The following is a 16,342-nucleotide window of genomic DNA, read 5'->3' as shown; positions in this document are numbered from 1 at the left end:
GTGGAAGGATGGCAGTTCAAAAGAGATTGTGAGGTGATGAAGGGCAAGAAGTGGAAACGTAAATGTAATTAATTAATTAGTATTACTAAAGTTAGACAAATAAGTTTAATAACACATTATTAATCATTACCAGTTACATTTTTAGTGGAGGATGAGGGAGTTTTAAATACTTCTTAATTCAACCAAATATAGAAATAATATTGTTATAAGCAATGCAGTTAAACTCAACCAGCCTTTTGTCCCCCTGAGAGTGGAGGCAGTTGAAAAATCCATCCATCGGGCCATTTTCTTCTGCTTGTGCAACTGGCCCAGAGCCTATCCCAGCTCAGAGCCACTGAGTAAGCCGTGGAAAACAGCTCATGATTATCATGCATTTTATTGAAAATGAGAAAAACACTGATATTGCAAGGTTGACATTTAAACCTAACATCAATACAAAAAAAGCTCATACAAAACATCCAAACAAAAAAATCTCCAAATGCTCAAACAAAAGGAAAGATAAAGTATGCCGAGCACAAAATGCAATTATTCATCTTTATTAAAGTTGTTTTGGCTAAAATGTTATTCAACAGTTCTGATCAGGATACATTCATATGTAAACATTGGTATGAGGCAAGACATTGGAAAACCTACCCAGTCATTACACTGTGGATCATTCAACAACAAAAAGCAGGACTTGGAGGTAGTCCCTGTCTATGCTGGTTCAAACACATTTAACTTGCAATCAGAAAGTAGTTTGATAAACCGTTCATCTCATCACGGTCAAAGACATAAACATGATAAAGGAGTAGCATTAGGGTGCATTACATCCTGGTCCCTCAGAGAATAATAGCAACATATATTGGCTTTGAAATGCAAAAACAAAAAGACGTCTACCTCCTTCTCGCCAGCTTCCTTACATTGGACTCTCTAGTATCTAGGATTATAATGATTGTTTGAGCCAGGGCACTTGTGACAAAATGCATTTGGAAGAGGAAAATCCTATTCTGGGAGCTACATTTCAGTTCACAATTTTCATTAACACATCGGGTTTATCTTTGATAAACTGTCTTCAAATGACATCAGCACAGGAAAAGGGGCATGGATGTAAGTTTTAAACGTAACTACTTTATAATATAACACTGGTACATAACAATATAGGCACCCAGTTCTTTTCCCAAAAATAGGCACGGTGGCCGTTTCTCATGGAAAATCATTACTGAGGCTACCTTAGGCATTGCTATTGCAAACAGGACAAAAATATATAATTTGTAGGGGTGCAACAATACATCGTTATTGAACCGTTCGATACAGTGCTTTCGGTTTGGTACGCATATGTATCGAACAATACAAAAATTTTTATTTAATGTATCAACTTTTCTTCTGACGATGCTGTCTGTGTTGAGCGCTCAGTGGATCTGGGTTCGACTACTCCGCCTAGGCTGCACTGTTGAGTGCAGATCCACTGAGCGCAGCGCAAGCTAGCAAGACAGAAGCTAATCTCGTTGCAACATGGCAACTGCCTCAACGCTACCCGAAATTAAACCTCCCCCACCTTCATTCAGATCTGGCCTTTGAAACTATTTTGGTTTTCAAGTGAAGCATGACCCTGATGGTAAGTGCGTCATGGACAAAAGTAAAACAGTTTGTCGGATGTGCCACGCAATGCTCAATTGGTGGGAAGTAGTGTGTTAGCGCAGTTAGCTAGTTAATGTGTTGACGCCGTCAAGCCCCATGCATGGGGCGATATGCGGTAACTTGTTAATGAAGATTTGCCGCGTTATGGCGTTAATGTCATTTTAACGAGATTAACAGCACTAGTGGGAACACAACGAATATGACTGCACATTTACTCCGACATCATCCTAGTGCAAAGACAAGTGGAAGCAGACAAAAACAACAAGCACGCATGCTACAAACTTTACCAGAGTCATTTAGACAGCCGTTAGCACATGATTCTCCTTATGGGGACCTGATATGTTTAATATGCTGCTGAGAATATAGCCCAGAAGAAGCATATAGTATAGCTTTTATTTTGAAAAGAGCCATTTCTCTGTAATAAACTCTCTTTTCCAAAGATGAGTGATTTCTCGATCAGATAGATTTTTTTTATTATTATTTTGTTGTTTCAGCAACATTACATTTAAAAACTGTACTTTTGAGTTAAAATATATATTTATAATTTTAATAAATGATAAATTAAAAAGTCATGAAAATTTCTTTGTGTCGAAAAAATATTGAGTATCGAACCGAACCGAACCGTGAATTTTGTGTATCGTTGCACCCCTAATAATTTGATAAATAACTCTTAGGCAGGACAGAAGAACACTTTCAAACATGGCTCCTTGACACTATTGCACCTTTTCAGTTTGGGTTTCCATGTTGGCTCTAAGTCTGTCAAGCTTTTGTGTCACTTGCAAAGAATGCAAGGTAAAAGGTTGGTCTGCTTTTGCTCATTTCAAGCCAAAACAGTAGAATAATTAAAAGGGAATTTGGTAGGTTTAGGTTTAACATCACATCTGCCCTTTTTCTCAAATGTTTTCAAGGATAATGGGTAATGATAATGAGCTGCAACACAAAAACACAGATGGGTTACTGTATATGATGTCAAAGCTTCTTCGTTAGCCTAGCAGTTAATAGTGTAATACTGTCATATAATAGAGCTGTCATCTCAAGAGATTCCCTTTGACAGTGTTGGAATTTTAGAGTCCTAACATAATTTAGTTTGACTGACAGAGCAGAGAGACTTTTCCATATAAAAGGCATTGCTCTGGGTCCTCATCTTATCTCAGAAAAACTTCTAACCTCACACCAGGGTCTGCTCTGAGGGTGTCTGATATCTCCAATTGATTGCATTCTGGATTAATCCACCGTGGAATGTCAGTTGTAGGAATTAGAGCTCTGCTGTAGCCCTGGGTCTCGTTCTGACACTTCTGCATGGTTTGAAGATCCAACAGGTTCAGTGGACAGTAATTCAGGCCTGGAGGATGAAAGTGTGCGTGAAGAAGCTTCTGCTTCAGTTTGTAACACAGCTGCCCTCTGCTGAGCCCCTGGGCTGATCTTCTGGTCAGTCAGAGGACTGGTCAAGCCCAGGTTGGACAGGGCATCCAGAGTTCCATCTGGATCTACCATCATGTCAATTACTGTCAGTTTGGAGCAGAGAAAAACAGTCCCACTTAATACATCATAAGACTTCCCGTGGTGTAGACTGCAGTAACACTGCAGAATACAATACAACAATACAATATTTTACGCTTTTCTTCCAAAAGCTAAAGAGAAGCATAGGTAGAGCCATACCCATCAGTTGTCTTTCCACCCTCTTCAAGTCTTGAATGATGGTTGAAATTTCCTGTTAAGAGAATGTGATAGAAAAATGAAAGCTGGTCTCAGGCCTGATTAAGTAAGTGAAGGTTCTTACAGCAAATAAATCAACTCGATTAATCTTTTCATTGCCTCAGGAAAAAGTTTGGAGCCGAGCCCTTTACACTCAGTAATGCTTTACGAGCCCTTTAACTTGTGTCGTGGACACACATATCTCTTTTCAGAGGTTCACATGAGGCCAGACAGTGTTACAGTCAGAATTTATGATCCTGTGCTGGAGAGAGGTAAAAGTGTGTAGAGGTGAAGTTGTAAGTCTTTTTTTTTCTCCAAACAGTCTAATCACATTTGGTGCCTAAATACTGAAATTAATTTGAAGTTAATCTAAAGGGTGTATGACATTGTTGATTTCATTCTCCAAACAGCTATAGCACTGTGAGCACTCACTATGATTGCTTAGAATAAGTAATCAGAAAATGGTAAGGAATGACTGGATTGAAAATAGTGTTCAATTAATTCAAGCCAAGAAAAGGCTAAAAGATTACTTCTATAAATGTGTACTTATGGAATATACTGTGACTGTGGACTTCTTTTTTAAAATTTGGTTGAATTAAACTGTGCCAAAATAACCCCAATAAGGAAAGATGATTTTGCGGTTGGTTATCTATCGGCTCACATTCCAGAAGCTTCAATACATTAAATGTAGAGTCTCCATAAAAGAAAGACAGAATCGGATCACAATCTTGTTACACACTGTATCTGTTTTTCTCCATTGCAATCCATCCTTTTAAAATATTTCACGGTGAACAAGCGCTGTACTGACTGATGGACCAAAATGCTACACTAATATTGTAATTTCTACACCAGTGCTGCCTATTTGGCTATAAATATCACAGTCCTGTCTGTTTCACAAGCCTTCAGCAGATTCATCACCTTGTTTGAGCTCTTGAGCAGTAAGGAGTCATGCTCTGCTTGCAGTTTGGTCTCAATCTCATCCCATTTTCGTTCTTTATCCTTGAAGAGGATCCTGCAAAGCCAGGTTGTTACAAAAATAGGATAAAAGTGAAATACATAAAACATGTTTAATATAGATTAAGTGACTGCTTAAATTATTTCATTCAGATGCCATCAGCACATTGTAGCATTGAAAAAAATCTGCCTTTGAATTGTCATTCTAATGAGAAAAATATGTAACTGGGTGGCGGAGTAAGCCTGTGTGATGTGTCATTCAAACTGTGTCACCTGCTATTTCCAACAAAAAACACAGACAAGAATCTGTACACACACAGACAATATTTGTATCATGCAATCCCTCTTTAGTGTGTGCATTGAATATATAAATAACCACAACAACACGTGAAAATCAATTTTTGTTTAGCGTGGTCAAACAATACTTGCCTGATTTTGCAGGTTGTTCTGTCAACAGATTGGCGTATCCTGGTTGACAGCTGAGTCACAGAAGCTAGCAGCAAATTGTCTGGGACCGCCTGAAAGACAGTAAAAAAATATCATCTGAATCTACCAGTTATAAATTACTGGCAAAAAGTGATTAATTTACACGGTAAAATGTAAACAACCTGTACTATTGCTACATTTAGTTAATTTAAGTACATCATTTTTTTCATTAGCTTTACCACTGCTTTTAGGTTTACATTGGCCTATTTTTTTATTAGTCCTTTATTTATCCAGGTAAAAAATCTCATTGAGATTAAAAATCTCATTTCCAAGAGAGACCTGGCATCATGGCAACAAAAGTCACATACCAATTAAGGGATGACTGTAACTAGCATGTATCGAGCTCCCTCTAGTGTCAAACAGTGGTACAGACTGACATGAACGTCTTGCTATTTTTGCTCTTAACATAACTCTAAACTTGCTGTGTTTGCTGCTCCACATACTTTCACTTTCTAATGCAGAGAAGCACATCAAATTCAAAATCTAGATTAGCAGTATGGTACATAGCAGGCCATATATTGAGGAGAACATTATATTTAAAATTGAAGCAAGGCCTTACATCATCTCTATTCCATGTCTGTCGCCGAATGGACCTGGAGCTCTGTCCGCTAGACCTACGAGATCGAAGCTCCACAGACTGCCCATTGGTTCCCAGAATGCTATTATGCTGTGTGGAGGAGCCGCCGAGGTCCAAACTGTCATCAAACACACGCTCCTCCAACTGAAACGGAAATAAAATATATTGAAAATTGATATTCTTTCCTCAGATCCAATTTTTTTGTCCATGTTATGTAATCAAACTTAAGAATTAAGAATCTGTATTCTATTAGCATTAGGATTGCTATAAATGTTATTGAATAAACTGAATCCTTATATTTTGTATGCTATAATTAGTTTAAGATGCAACAACTATACCAGAGCTCCAGGGTCGGTCGCTGCAGGGCTCACTGAGTCAATCTCCCCTGCCACATCATGAATCTCTCTGGCTAGCATGGCCAGGTCTTTTGCAAGATCTTGACTTATCCTGTGGAGCAAACATAAGTATGATGTTATTTTGTTGTGTTATTTTGTGATATTTATTTAAAACAAAATAACAGCTGTAAAATAAGATCCAATAAAAAGAACTGCAACCCTAAGCTAAAAAAAAAAGAAGCAATAAAGAGGCACATGCCCTAAAGCAGGAAAAATGTGTTAGAATACTGCTATCTGACTCATTCATCCACTCATATACACAGGAGTACTTCTCACCTACGTACCTGGCTATTTCCTCGCTGTGTGCTGTCCAATCTCTCATATACTCATCCTGTTCCCTAGAGTGCTGCTTCACGGTAGCTAGGCCTGCAGGATTTGGGGTTGCTGGAGCTGAACCTCCAAGCTGGGCTACTCGAGTAGACGGGAATAGCCGTGTGTGCCCCTGCTTGGATATGTGACGATTTGAGCCATACTCATCCTCTGAGGTGGAAGCATACTCCACTGGTACACGGCGCCACCGAGTTCCAGCTGAGGAAAGAATGGCAGTGAAGCTTAGATGAAGCTTAAGATGCCAGATGAATTCTTCTTTAAGTAGATAATTGCAGGTAACTGTACAATCTTTTGGCAGTCAAAGCATAATTAGGAACATTTAAAAAAAATGTGTACACACTTACATGCAGGTGTGGCATGTGATGAGGTTCCTTTACTCTTGTCAGGTAGCTTGGAGGCACTGTTAGCTCTTGCTCTGGGTCCAGGCATTGAAGTCATATTGGACCCTCTCAATCCTTGCCTGATGCCATAATCACCTGCACCGCGGGCCCCCAGACCTCTACTCCTTGTCACAGTGGCCTCTGAGTCACTCTGGGCAGACGGGGAGCCCACTCTTGGCCTCCTTGGCTGTGCCAGAGCTTCTATTCTGGACATGCCTCTTTTTGCCATCCCTGTCTTGGATGTGGAACTAGCAGTGGAGGCCTCAGAGGCCACAGACATCCGGTCTAGGTCAGCAGGTTCAGTGTCTGAGGAATCCCCCAGCCGGGCTCGCCGCAACAGTGATGCCCTGGTAGGCCTGGGCTTGGGGACACTGGTGGCTTTACTGGCGGAAGCAGAGGCAGGAGCTTGACTGATCTTAGCCCGGCTAGACTTAGTGCTGGCTCCAACTGTTGTGCTCCCTGTCTGACCTCTAGCATGTGAGTTTTTGGAGTCTTTCGTGGAGGTGGGCTGTGAGTCTGATAAGAGAGAATTGGAGTTGACATCATCATCAGTGAGATCCAGGGAAGTCCAAGGACGGTTTGGCTGTGAAGGACCAGAAGTTCTATTCTTGACCCTCTTGTCCTGGGTCTCCCTACCACCAGCAGGACCCTTGCCAGATGAGCAAACTACAGTTTTTTCTTTCTGCTGTCCTGCTAGAGTTCGGCGTTTCTGGACTACTTTCCTTGCTCCATCAGCTTGGCTTACTGTACTTGTCGTGTCAACATCTGACTCTGGTGACATGGATCCTTCAATGGACTGACTTGGGGGATCGCCTTGGTCTGACACAGTGGTTTCTAGAAAGGCTGCTACAGCCTCTGAGTCTTTCTGCAGTGTGGCGCTGTCGATGCCAGGCTCTCTAGATTGAGTTTTGCCTGTGAGACCATCAATACGTGGTATGAGCTCTATAGGGACGTTGGAACTTGGTTTCTCCACAGTGAAGCTCTCCTGTCTCAATAGGGGTTTCCCACTACTTTCCCTGGCTTTCTCCTCTTCTTTTTTCCTCCTCCGTACTTCCTCCATTCTTTTTTCCCCGCTGGTCATGGGACGAGGTGGGAGCTTTGTCAACACACCTGACTGACTTGACCTCCCACCACCACTATCCTGCGACTTGGCTGGTGACGAACGACTAGGGCTGCCACTGTGACTGCCCACACCTCCTGTGCACTGGCCGGGTCGAGTCTTTCCTCTGCCCACCTTTTCCTCCTGGTTTTCTTTCTCCTGTAGCTCTGTGTCCTGTTTCTCCCCCATATCTGCACGTAGGCCTGAGCCTGGGGTCCTCCTTCCTAGGCTGAGATCCTCACCAGGCAGCTGGGGTAGGGTTCTCCTCTTGCGCTCTGTGTACCCAGTAGAGGCAAAGGAGGCTGAGTGGCTGGATTCACTTATATCAGCTGAAAAGAAAGAAAATATTTGATCAGAATGTGCATTAAACATACATATATACATATATAGTGGATTATATACTGGTAGAATCAGTGCACTGTTAGAGGTGTTTGCCAGATTTTTAATTTAATAGTTGGCTATAATAAAGATCCTTAATAGAAAGTCCCAATAAAAATTTGTTCAATTATTTTTGCAACTTGAAGCAACGAGAAGCTAAAACATAAAATTCAGATACAGTGGAACCCCGACTTACGAAATTAATTCGTTCCCGAGGGTCTTTCGTAAGTCAAAAATGTTCGTAAGTCAAAGCACCCATCGCGCCTTTTGAGTGAACGATAGGCTATAGGCTAATTGCTAACTGCAACAACAATACGTCGTTCAAGTGGAACAGCGAAGCGCAAGTACGAAAGCCAAGGGGGTTGTCATATGATACGGAAGGCATTGTGGGCATTCTGGGCTCAGCCAATCAGAGCCAGTGGATTTCGTTACACGGGTATTTTGCCGTAACACGGGCAGAAATATTGCCGTTACGTGCCTTCGTAACTTGAATTTTTTTGTTAAATGGGGTATTCGTAAGTTGGTGTTCCACTGTAGTTAGTCAGAAAGGTTATTTTCTTTAAAAAACAAAAAAGCTGCAATTTCAGACCTTTGACTGAAAGTGGCACACGTTAAGAAACTATTTTGTCTTCCACTTGTAAAATATTGCGATACTTCAATATTTTAACATGAAACCTCTGGCTTCACTGTGGTCACGTGACTCTATTGTGCCAAATGCAAATAATTACAGTCTGCTGTATGTTAGTGAAATAATCAGGAATAAATCTTCCTCTTGGATATGAAAAGTTGCTTGCCTAATGCCTATTTGGTGAAATGTGACCAGCAGCCTGGCAGCTATGTTAGCTAACCTGAAGTAGGCGTCATACTCTTTCTGACACATGCCATTTTAGCTTCTGTGCATTTAAGGAGACCACCTAAGCTAACTTTCTTCTGAGTGGCTGCTGTGGGCCTAAGATGGTCACTCTATTTGTTGTCCACAGTCTGAAGAGTAGAAACTACATAAAGAGAGTGATAAGTTGTCATTGGTTGGCTATATTGCACAAACCAATTAAGAAGAAGGCCTGCAAGCATTCATATCCTTGACAAATTAATTTAACTTTTATCTCATCTGGATTACTCTTTGCATTGTAATTATCCACCACTGTAACAGTATACCATAGCTATTACAGAAAAATGACAAGCCTAATGTGACAGACTGCTGTATAACTGAATTATGAGTAAATTTGTGACACCTGTCTACTTATGCTGCTTTTACAACGTGTTTATCATTTAACCCCAGTGTGTGATTGGACCCTGTGGACTTTGTTTAGCAAACGTTTACATACTGAAGCATGAACAAAATGCTGAAATTAATTTAATAAATATTAAAGGAATCCTTTTTTGAGATTTAGTAAACCTAAACTTAATACCTCTGTCCTCCGTGACCAAGATGTGGCTTTCGCCTCCTGACCCTTCAGGGTCAGTCCTAATATGACTGGCAGCTAGAGTAGCCCACTGTGACACCCAGCGTGGACCACCCACCATCAACTCTTCAGACAAGACCTAAACAAGCAAACGTGGAAATAAAACAAAAACATGTCAATAACTGGAAACAGATGTTGCTTTAGTCAGTCAGAATATAGCTTATTGAGTATAACTTAGAAGAACGCTGTTACACCTCTGTCTCCATGCGTCCGGGTTTTCCTCGGTCTCCAGTGCCAGACCTTTGGGAGGCGAGTCTTTCTCTCTGGTCAGCACTCCCCACCCTGGACCCAGACTCCTGGTCCACACCAAACACCTAACATATACACAAGTAAGAAAACATATTATGATCAGGAGATTAGATGATAAACTATAAAAAAGAGTTATAACTTTAACGTTTTTACCTTGTCAATCAATTTCCTAGCCTCTTCTTCTTCATGATCTCCATTCTCCAGCTCGATGGTATAAGTCCCTCTATCACTATAATCATCTCCATGATGATAGCACTCGTCGCGCCCGCTCTGTTGATGGGGTGCTGAGCCACGTCTCCTCTCTGCTACTTTGGATGTTGAAGGTTTACGACGACGTGCAGGACTGTCTTCCTCTGCAAAGAGACCCTCTGGTACGTTTGCACGACCCTCTCTGATCTTCATCCCCGTGCTTCCCCAGAGTCCCCATGAGCGCTCTTCTAGCGCTGCAGCCCTGCGCTGTTCACCCAGTGCATTTTCTGAATCACTCTGAGTGCCATCCTCATGTTTACTTCCTGGATAGTGAGGTAATAGATCAAAATGTTGCATAAGAGTGATAAAGTAAGTATCGCGTGTAATACTGTACACTATACCAAACTCTATATCATATAAACACACCTTTAAGACTCCGCAGTTGTACAGGCACATCGCTTTTCACGCTTTCGCCATCATCCTCTGCAACCGTTTCTTTTAGAGCCAATGGTAACTCATTCTGAGCAAGCCAGTCAGCAACTTTGACTTCTGCTGCGACCATGGCTGTCTGAAGAGGACTCAACTCCTCCCCAACAGCCCTTTTAGGGCGTGGCCTGGTCTCTGGTCCTACCTTCGCAACCCTGTCTTTGACAGTCACTTTACCTGAGGCCCCAGGATCAAACTCAATGGTGAAGGAGGCGTGGCCATGGGCAGGCTCTGCTGCAGCAGAAGCACCACCCTCTTGTTCTCTTGAGATGGATTCACTGCTGACTTTACTTCCTGAGGGATCCTTTGCATCCTTTGTTGGGATCTCGAAGTAGCTAGGCTCCTGATTAGAGGCTGTTTGCAGGGTACACTTTGGGATCTCCTCACTTTTCTTAGATTCTGGCACAAGTAATACAAAGATATTTGTCTGGCACCATAAAGTTTACAGAATATTTGTAATATTTCCAAAAAAGTAAACTGATAATGAGCAATAATTGTTGGTACCTGCTTCAACTTTTTCTCGTTTCCGGTCTGAACTCTTGTCCTCTGACTTTCCTGGATGCTGGTCTTCAGTGTCTCCATCTCCCCACCAGGCAGGCTGGCCATACAGGGGGGTGCCCCTGTGCAGCACTGTGACATCCCCTGCACATATGTATTAATTGAGGCTTAGAGACCCTAAATAGGCTTCAGGTAAAGGTCATTGTAATGCAACATCCCCAATATTACTGCATATAATTTGCCATCTATATTTAGGCCCTTGATTCAGTTAAATTCTATTTATATAGTGTCAAATCACAACAGTTTCCCAAGGTGCTTTTTATTGTAAGGTTACAACCCTGCAACCCTCTGTGATCATTGACTTTAGTTGTTTTTCATGGTCTTTCAGGCCTTGGGGTGTTGCTGGGTGGACCACTGCATTCCTTTGTTTTCAGAATGCACCAGATTGTTTATTTTGACACCGTAAGATTTTGTGTCTACATCTCTTTGGATCATACTAAGAGTTCCCGAAAATGGATACCAAATGCAAGTTCAACATTTGGAATTAGCTGTCTTTTATCTGTCTAATTTGTCATTAAATAATAACAGAAAAGACTTCATCTGAACCTGTGAAAACAGGGAAATATATTTCACACATCTTGACTGTCTGATTTTGAATCCTCTGTGGCATTATACAGAAGCTAAATTACCAAACGTCTGCCACTGTCCTAGAGTACGGCTGCTATAGTTTGTAGTCCTAAAATCTATTTAAGAACTACCTCTAAAAATTCTTTCATTATCAGTTTATGTATCTGGGAATATTTTATCGATTCAAGGTATTAGATTTACTATATTATATGTGTCCAGTGTCCTTTAACTTTCAATGCTCAGACTTACCTGTTGCCTTGTCCTCTGACCTGTTGGCCTCACTTGGCTTGGCAGTGGCTCCCTCACACACCTGTGCAGCTGCTGCCTCAGGTGGTTTGACTTGAGATTTGGATGATTCTGCCTCTGGGAGTTTCTTCTGGTTCAACTGAAGTTGGCTGCTAAACTTTTCATGCTGACAAATTAGACAACAGAAACAAGGGGAATTAGCCAAAGACAAAGGTTACACAATACTGTCAAAATAATTACAATGTATATCTTGTCTAGATTTTTTCTTGCTTTTTAATCTTCCAGATAGCAGTATGGCATACTGATCGTATGCCATACTGTTCGCATATATTTTGAATGATAATGTGCTATGTTCCTCTAGCTCATGAATAAGAAATCTGCATTATTTTTTTTTCTGCAGCTACCTGGGCAGTTTTTGTTGATGAAACAGCAAATTCATCAATCTTGAAAAGTCATTTTGCCCACTTCAGCAGAACTCTTTGATCTATTCTCTACAATATTGCTCCTAACTGATGAAAAAGTACAAGATCTTTGCACCTATCCTGTTTCAAACACAACTATTTACACCGTCTTCAAACATATGAATATTGTTCTTCTGTGTAGCGTGTCATCTAACCTTGAGGGCCTCCTCAGGAATATGCATCTCTCCTCGAACCACAGTAAACAGGTTGGTATGTGAGACAAGTTAAGGTAAAAGATGACGAGCCCTTTGCAGGGATGAGAAACCTGCACTGATAGCCTTATCTATTATGCAGTAGGCAGAGTGCAATGAGAATTCACAGGCTATTCAAGAACCGATAAAGTTACAGTGCACCCCATGTTCACTGACCTTGTACTGCGTGCTACTGGGTTTGACAGATAACACAAGAATACATTCAAAGGATATCATATCCAAACCTCAATTTGTCATCAATTTTCAGCGTGACATAGATTTGCTCCTGTATTCTGACATCGTTGACAAATGTCTGGGAACAAACAAAGAAACAATGTGGTTATGAACAACATATGAGGACTTTGTACAAAAGTGAGATTATTTAGAGTCTCCTGAAATCTCAGTACTGCTTGCATAACAATGATGCTGTCCATAACACACAAACCAACTGCCAATTTTGTACCAGACCTTTAGTCACAATCCTAACCAGATCTAACACAAAAAAGCTTATTTCATGTTGAATTTAAGCAGGGAAACATCTGTACACACATAAAAATGTTTGTACTCTGCCACTTTTTTCATCCATCTGTCTTAAAGCTCTTACCCAAATTAGGATCATGGGTGTGACCCTGAACATAGACAAACACACACACACCCACGGTCAATTTAGAATCACTAATTAGGATAAAATTTATGTCTTTGGGTTATGGGAAGAAACCAGAGCACTTGGAGGAAACCCACAGATTCACAGGAAGCACAAGAAGAACGTGCAAGCTCCACAAAGAAAGGCCCCAGCCGACTAAGAGGTTTGAACCAGGAGCAGTGAAGTGACAGCGCTAGCCGCTGCACCATCAAGCTGCCTGTCATAAGCTATGTATAATATTTGCACTACCAAAAATGACGTCTTTCAGTTTATTTAGGGTTGGAAAATAATTTAAATCCAAAGAAAAAACCAAATTATGTTAGAACAGGTTCACGACTACTTTTGTAAGCAGTAAATTGCTGAAGCAGTTAAGGGGCACTCTGGCAATTTAGTACTCAAAGTAATGCATTTCCTTGAATACTGAGGGCTTAAGAGAAACTAATAAAAATTTGTAAAAACGGAAGCAGTAGAAGATGAGAAAGCCACGGCCCGAAAAAGAATAAATAAGAATAAATAAGGTATACTTTCAGGGAAATGTTTGATATTTAATTTTGGGACACACTGATGTAGATTTTATTGCATTAAAAAACATTAGGCAGGGGTTGCTTTAAGACACATACACATAAATTAAAAAAAATTCACTCACCCCATTTAAGCTGCCCAGGTCCTTAACTTTGTGTTCATCCGTATTTGGCTCATAGTTGATGACAGCATGCTGTTTGTCCACACTACGGGACTAAACCATACAAGATCCAGTCAATCACTATAATCCTCACTAATCTCAGTGCTTCAGATAAAAATCCAGTCAGAGTAAGAATGACAGCTCAGATCATATGTCGGGTGGATTCACAGTACAGTACCTGCAGCATAAGCTCACAGTCATCCCTCCCTACAAAGATCATCTCTCGGGGGAGACGATGGCGTGTCCCCCCACCGCTCACCAGGAACCAGGAAGTCAGACTCATCTCTGCCTGACAAGTTCACATGTGCCCCTTAATGCATCCTGCTGAAAACAAGAACAGTGTTAGACTGCAGTTTATAGCTATAAATCTATTAATGAGACCATTAAATATTTATCCTTCGATCAATGAAAAAATATACTCTTACACTGTAAACAGGAGTGGGTGAGGCATGCTGTTTCATATAATTACATAAAGCAAAAATTATTTCAGCATTTGTGTGTGTGCTTGTGTGTCATATGCACAGTAGCTATTTCGGTTATCACCCGAGGACATTGGCAAGCTTATCAGTCCATGTAGTGCAGCTAACAACAAGAAATTTAAAAAAAATGTAAGTTCCAAAAATAAAGAGACAGCTTACAGTATTTCAGGCATTCTTCTAAACTCCCAAAGTGAGTCGCTCAGCAGGATTGTCCTGTCATCAGCTTCACAACGCACTCCACTGAAAAAGGAGGAAGAATAGTTAGATACTGTGCAAAAAGAGAGTGCATGTGAGGGTGACAGGGAGATGGGGCTTAGAAAGAAAGAGATAATAAAATATGTAATATGACAGCTAATTCAATCAGATCCAGAAACTCTGAGCCAAACAGAAGACAGGCATATACACCGACCACAGGAAGTCAAGGAAACAGAGAAAATACAGACGTAAATAGAATATCCACTTCTCTGCTCCCCATGATTCTCTCATATGATTTCCAGGCAGTTGTCAGGATTCCCATGCACACAAAACAGCACAACAGCGCTTTTCACTGACACAAACACCCCGTCCCCTCTCTGCATTATTAGTAGGCAGGCCTGCTGACTCATGCTCCGAGAGAGTCATAGGTGAATTAGTAAGATTTAATTACGCACACGTTGTCATATGTGAGGCTCCTTTTTGTACGTCAGCTCAAGCCCAATGGGACAGCCCCCAACCTCCCAATAGAGAACTACGTGGTCCATCCTTTCAGTAGGCTGGCTCCTAGTGGCCCAGATTTTCTCTTTAGACGCTTGATCACACACACGGCTTCACCCACTCTGATATGAATCTCCTCTGCAAATGACCACACATCAACTGAGGCTGCAAGCGGCAGCAGCTGATGAGTTAGAGTCGGCCAATGACTGAGCCTGAAAATGAGCTCGGTTAGGCCATGTCTCAGTCCAGCGTTCATCGTGGAGCCATTTAAGAATGATAGCAAAGACCAGCTAATAATAAGCAAAAAGTATCATCTAATTTCATCCCAATATCGCGCAGATTGTAGGATAAACACAAGACTGGCCACAATGAGTCTAACATTTATTAGCGACATGTCATCTGAAGCGTGCATTAATCTGTCACGTTCAGTACATCCCTTTACGCACACCCTTTAAGCCAAACACAGGCTAATTTAGACAGATATCTGTTATCACGTGCTTTAAAGCCAACCAAATCATGTTTAGGATGCTGCCTGCTGATATCCCACGATCGACCATTATGGGCGACGTATAGGTCTGTCGCACAAACAGCGAAGCTCATTTCACTGTCTTCATCCTTATATCAGAGGAAGCAACCAAAGGCATCAGCGCAGGCCTGTTAGGGAAATAAAACAATGGCAAAATGTCTCTCACCAGGTGCTCTATGGGCAAACAGCATCCGATGAGTAGAAGGTTATGAACAGCGATGCTGCTGCTGCTCCTGCAACCCCTCTGCCCAGCCTAGGTCCTTCAACACTGCTGTGTCTTGGCCTCAAGGTGGCGCAATGCGCTCATGTAGGAAAAGATGAGGTTATGTAATATAGACAGCGAACCATGAGTGGCCCATATTAGGTGGATGATGGATCATTTATTTTGGGCAGTGACTCGATAATTAAATTGAGTTGGCATATAAATTACAGTCGTAAGACTGGAAACGCTGAAAGTATAATAATAGGAAATTAAATGCATGCATTGTATATAAATGATACGATTTGATTATATTTGCATTGAAACTTTTTAAAATTACAATGTAGCTGCTATGTTAGTATTTCAATGTTTTAGATTAAGCGCTAGAGTGAGTAATCTATTGGTTTCCAGCTCCGTATCCTTATCCGTATCCTTATATCAGAGGAAGCCTGATGTTAGGACACAGCTTATGATAGTCTATTAAAGGTCAGTCTTGTGTTGAACCACTGGATGGAGCCAAAGTACTGTGCTGTGATTTCGATGCCGACGTAAATTCAATTGTTGAGCCTGATTAGGAAGCTAGTATATAATCAACAAAATATAAGCAAACCATTTTTAAAAGTATGGGTGCTGTTAAGGTCCTCCGGCTTTATTTGCGTTAAGTTAGAGAAGGGGCTTTTATGCGATTCTAATAAACTTTATTCATCATGAAACCAAAATAAATGAAAAAAGAATTGCCCAGCATCTTTTCGGCTGTTCTGTAACTGCATAACGACATACGAAGGTCAGGTGAGAGAGT

General features: G+C 41.1%; 1 protein-coding gene across 3 annotated transcripts; it reads right to left on the bottom strand.

Moving 5' to 3' along the window:
- Positions 1–2,157: 2,157 nt before the first annotated feature.
- cep170ab (centrosomal protein 170Ab) lies at positions 2,158–15,614 on the bottom strand. 3 transcript variants are annotated; one of them, XM_026170057.1, is made up of 20 exons: positions 15,511–15,614; positions 14,285–14,365; positions 13,825–13,970; positions 13,611–13,700; positions 12,556–12,634; positions 12,286–12,344; positions 11,673–11,835; positions 10,803–10,940; positions 10,239–10,697; positions 9,777–10,135; positions 9,569–9,688; positions 9,321–9,453; positions 6,399–7,862; positions 6,009–6,252; positions 5,668–5,776; positions 5,312–5,473; positions 4,696–4,784; positions 4,231–4,324; positions 3,277–3,328; positions 2,158–3,122 (listed from the first exon to the last, which is right to left on the bottom strand). In XM_026170057.1, exons 3-20 carry the CDS (start codon positions 13,927–13,929, stop codon positions 2,860–2,862), a joined length of 4,182 nt encoding a protein of 1,393 aa, XP_026025842.1. In that variant the 5' UTR covers positions 13,930–13,970; positions 14,285–14,365; positions 15,511–15,614; the 3' UTR covers positions 2,158–2,859. The 3 variants fall into 3 exon arrangements, with proteins under 3 accessions (XP_026025842.1, XP_026025841.1, XP_026025843.1); XM_026170056.1 differs by having other exon boundaries at positions 13,825–13,967; XM_026170058.1 differs by lacking the exons at positions 2,158–3,122; positions 3,277–3,328; positions 4,231–4,324; positions 4,696–4,784; positions 5,312–5,473 and having other exon boundaries at positions 5,713–5,776; positions 6,001–6,252; positions 13,825–13,967.
- Positions 15,615–16,342: the final 728 nt, after the last annotated feature.

This window comes from Astatotilapia calliptera, chromosome 6 (genome assembly GCF_900246225.1).
Source record: "Astatotilapia calliptera chromosome 6, fAstCal1.2, whole genome shotgun sequence".
Lineage (NCBI taxonomy): Eukaryota > Metazoa > Chordata > Actinopteri > Cichliformes > Cichlidae > Astatotilapia > Astatotilapia calliptera.
Note: the sequence above shows the minus strand (reverse complement) of the source record. Positions and strands in the feature narration are given on the sequence as shown.